This window comes from Myotis davidii, unplaced genomic scaffold, assembly GCF_000327345.1.
Source record: "Myotis davidii unplaced genomic scaffold, ASM32734v1 scaffold1355, whole genome shotgun sequence".
Lineage (NCBI taxonomy): Eukaryota > Metazoa > Chordata > Mammalia > Chiroptera > Vespertilionidae > Myotis > Myotis davidii.
In genome coordinates, this window is record NW_006286797.1 from 17,908 (window position 1) to 19,493 (window position 1,586).

The 1,586-nt window shown below is 55.8% G+C and overlaps 1 protein-coding gene across 1 annotated transcript in view; it reads left to right on the plus strand.

The window, feature by feature from the left end:
- Positions 1-286: 286 nt before the first annotated feature.
- LOC102751692 (sal-like protein 4) overlaps positions 287-1,586 on the plus strand; it is a 2,917-nt gene continuing 1,617 nt past the window's right edge. The window contains 3 exon segments of the mRNA XM_015560623.1: positions 287-749; positions 752-822; positions 824-1,409. Coding sequence (XP_015416109.1) covers positions 287-749; positions 752-822; positions 824-1,409 — 1,120 coding nt within the window.

Sequence of the window (1,586 nt, forward strand, 5' to 3'; positions counted from 1 at the left end):
TAGATAGAACACCCTGAGAAAGAATAATTGTCTTTTTCATCTCTGAAGTCTTAGTTTCTAAAACAGTGACAGACACCTAGGCCAACGTTCTTTGTATTATCCCTCATGGTCTAAAAAATGCATTCTCCAATATCACTTTGGAGACACTAACCATGCAAACTCTCCTGGCTTCTCTCAGGGCTCATCAGCACAACTGGGTTTGGTATCGGTTACCAAACAAGGCAGGTAGAGTAGAAAGGTTTCCAAGTGAGCGGGCGAGCACTGCCGGGGGCCCCATGCTCGCACCATGACAAGGTGCAAGCAAGCAAAGCCCCAGCACATCCACCCAGAGGAGGACTGTGGCGCGAAGCCGCCACCCCAGCCGGCCCCGGGATTCGTAGCCTCAGCAGCGCCGGAGGCGGGGGAGCCGGGTGCTTCAGTGAACTACCCGGGGACTGGTGATGGCATGAATGGGGGTCGAGCGACAGTAAAGAGACCTCATCAGGAGGAGATTCACTTCTGTGAGAAATGCTGCGGAGAGTTCTTCAGCATTTCTGAGTTCTTAGAACATAAAAATTGCACTAAACACCCACCTGTCCTCATCATGAACGACAGCGAGGGGCCGATGCCTTCCGAAGACTTCTCCGGGGCTGGGCTGAGCCACCTGCCACGCAGTCCAAGCATTAAGGACAGTCACAGGGAGAGTGGCAGCAGCTCAGGGGACATGAAGGAGAAGCCAGGGGCGGAGTCTGTCCCGTTCTTAAAGATGGAGCCCCCCTGCCACCCACAGCCCAGGACTTAAGCTATTTACCCAAAGGCAAAGTAGCCAACACTCTTCAAGCACCACCGGGGCACCAAGGTGGCAGTGAATCAGCAGAGCGCGGACACGCTGCCCACCCCCCTACCCGGTGCCAACAGCATCCAGTGGGTCCTGGAGCAGATCCTGTGTCTGCAGCAGCAGCAGCTACAGCAGATCCAGCTCACCGAGCAGATCCGAGTCCAGGTGAACATGTGGGCCGCCCATGCCCTCCACTCCGGCGCAGCGGGAGCCGACACCCTGAAGACCTTAGGCAGCCACACATCCCAGCAGGTCTCTGTAGCTGTGGTTTTGCTCCGCCAGAAAACTAGAAGCCAAGGTCTGTCCCTGGACACCTTGAAACAAGCCAAGCTACCTCACACAAGCAACCCTTCCACCACCAACTCGGTGTCCCCAGGGCTGCTGTCCTTTGCCCTGAGGCCGGATGGGACAAGGGTGCTCCCAAACCGCATCTCCGGTGCTTTGCTACCCCCAACCCCAAGCTCTGTGCTCTTCCAGAGCCCTTTTTCCACACTGGCGTTAGACCCGTCTAAGAAAGGGAAAGGCAAGCCACCCAATGTGTCCCCAGTGGATGTCAAACCCAAAGACAAGGCCACCCACTACAGGCACAAGTGTAAGTACTGTAGCAAGGTTTTTGCGACTAATAGCTCCTTGCAGATCCACCTCCGATCCCATACTGGAGAGAGACCCTTCATGTGCTCTGTCTGTGGCCACCGGTTCACCACCAAGGGCAACCTCAAGGTACACTTTCATCGACACCCCCAGGTGAAGGCGAATCCCCAGCTGTTTA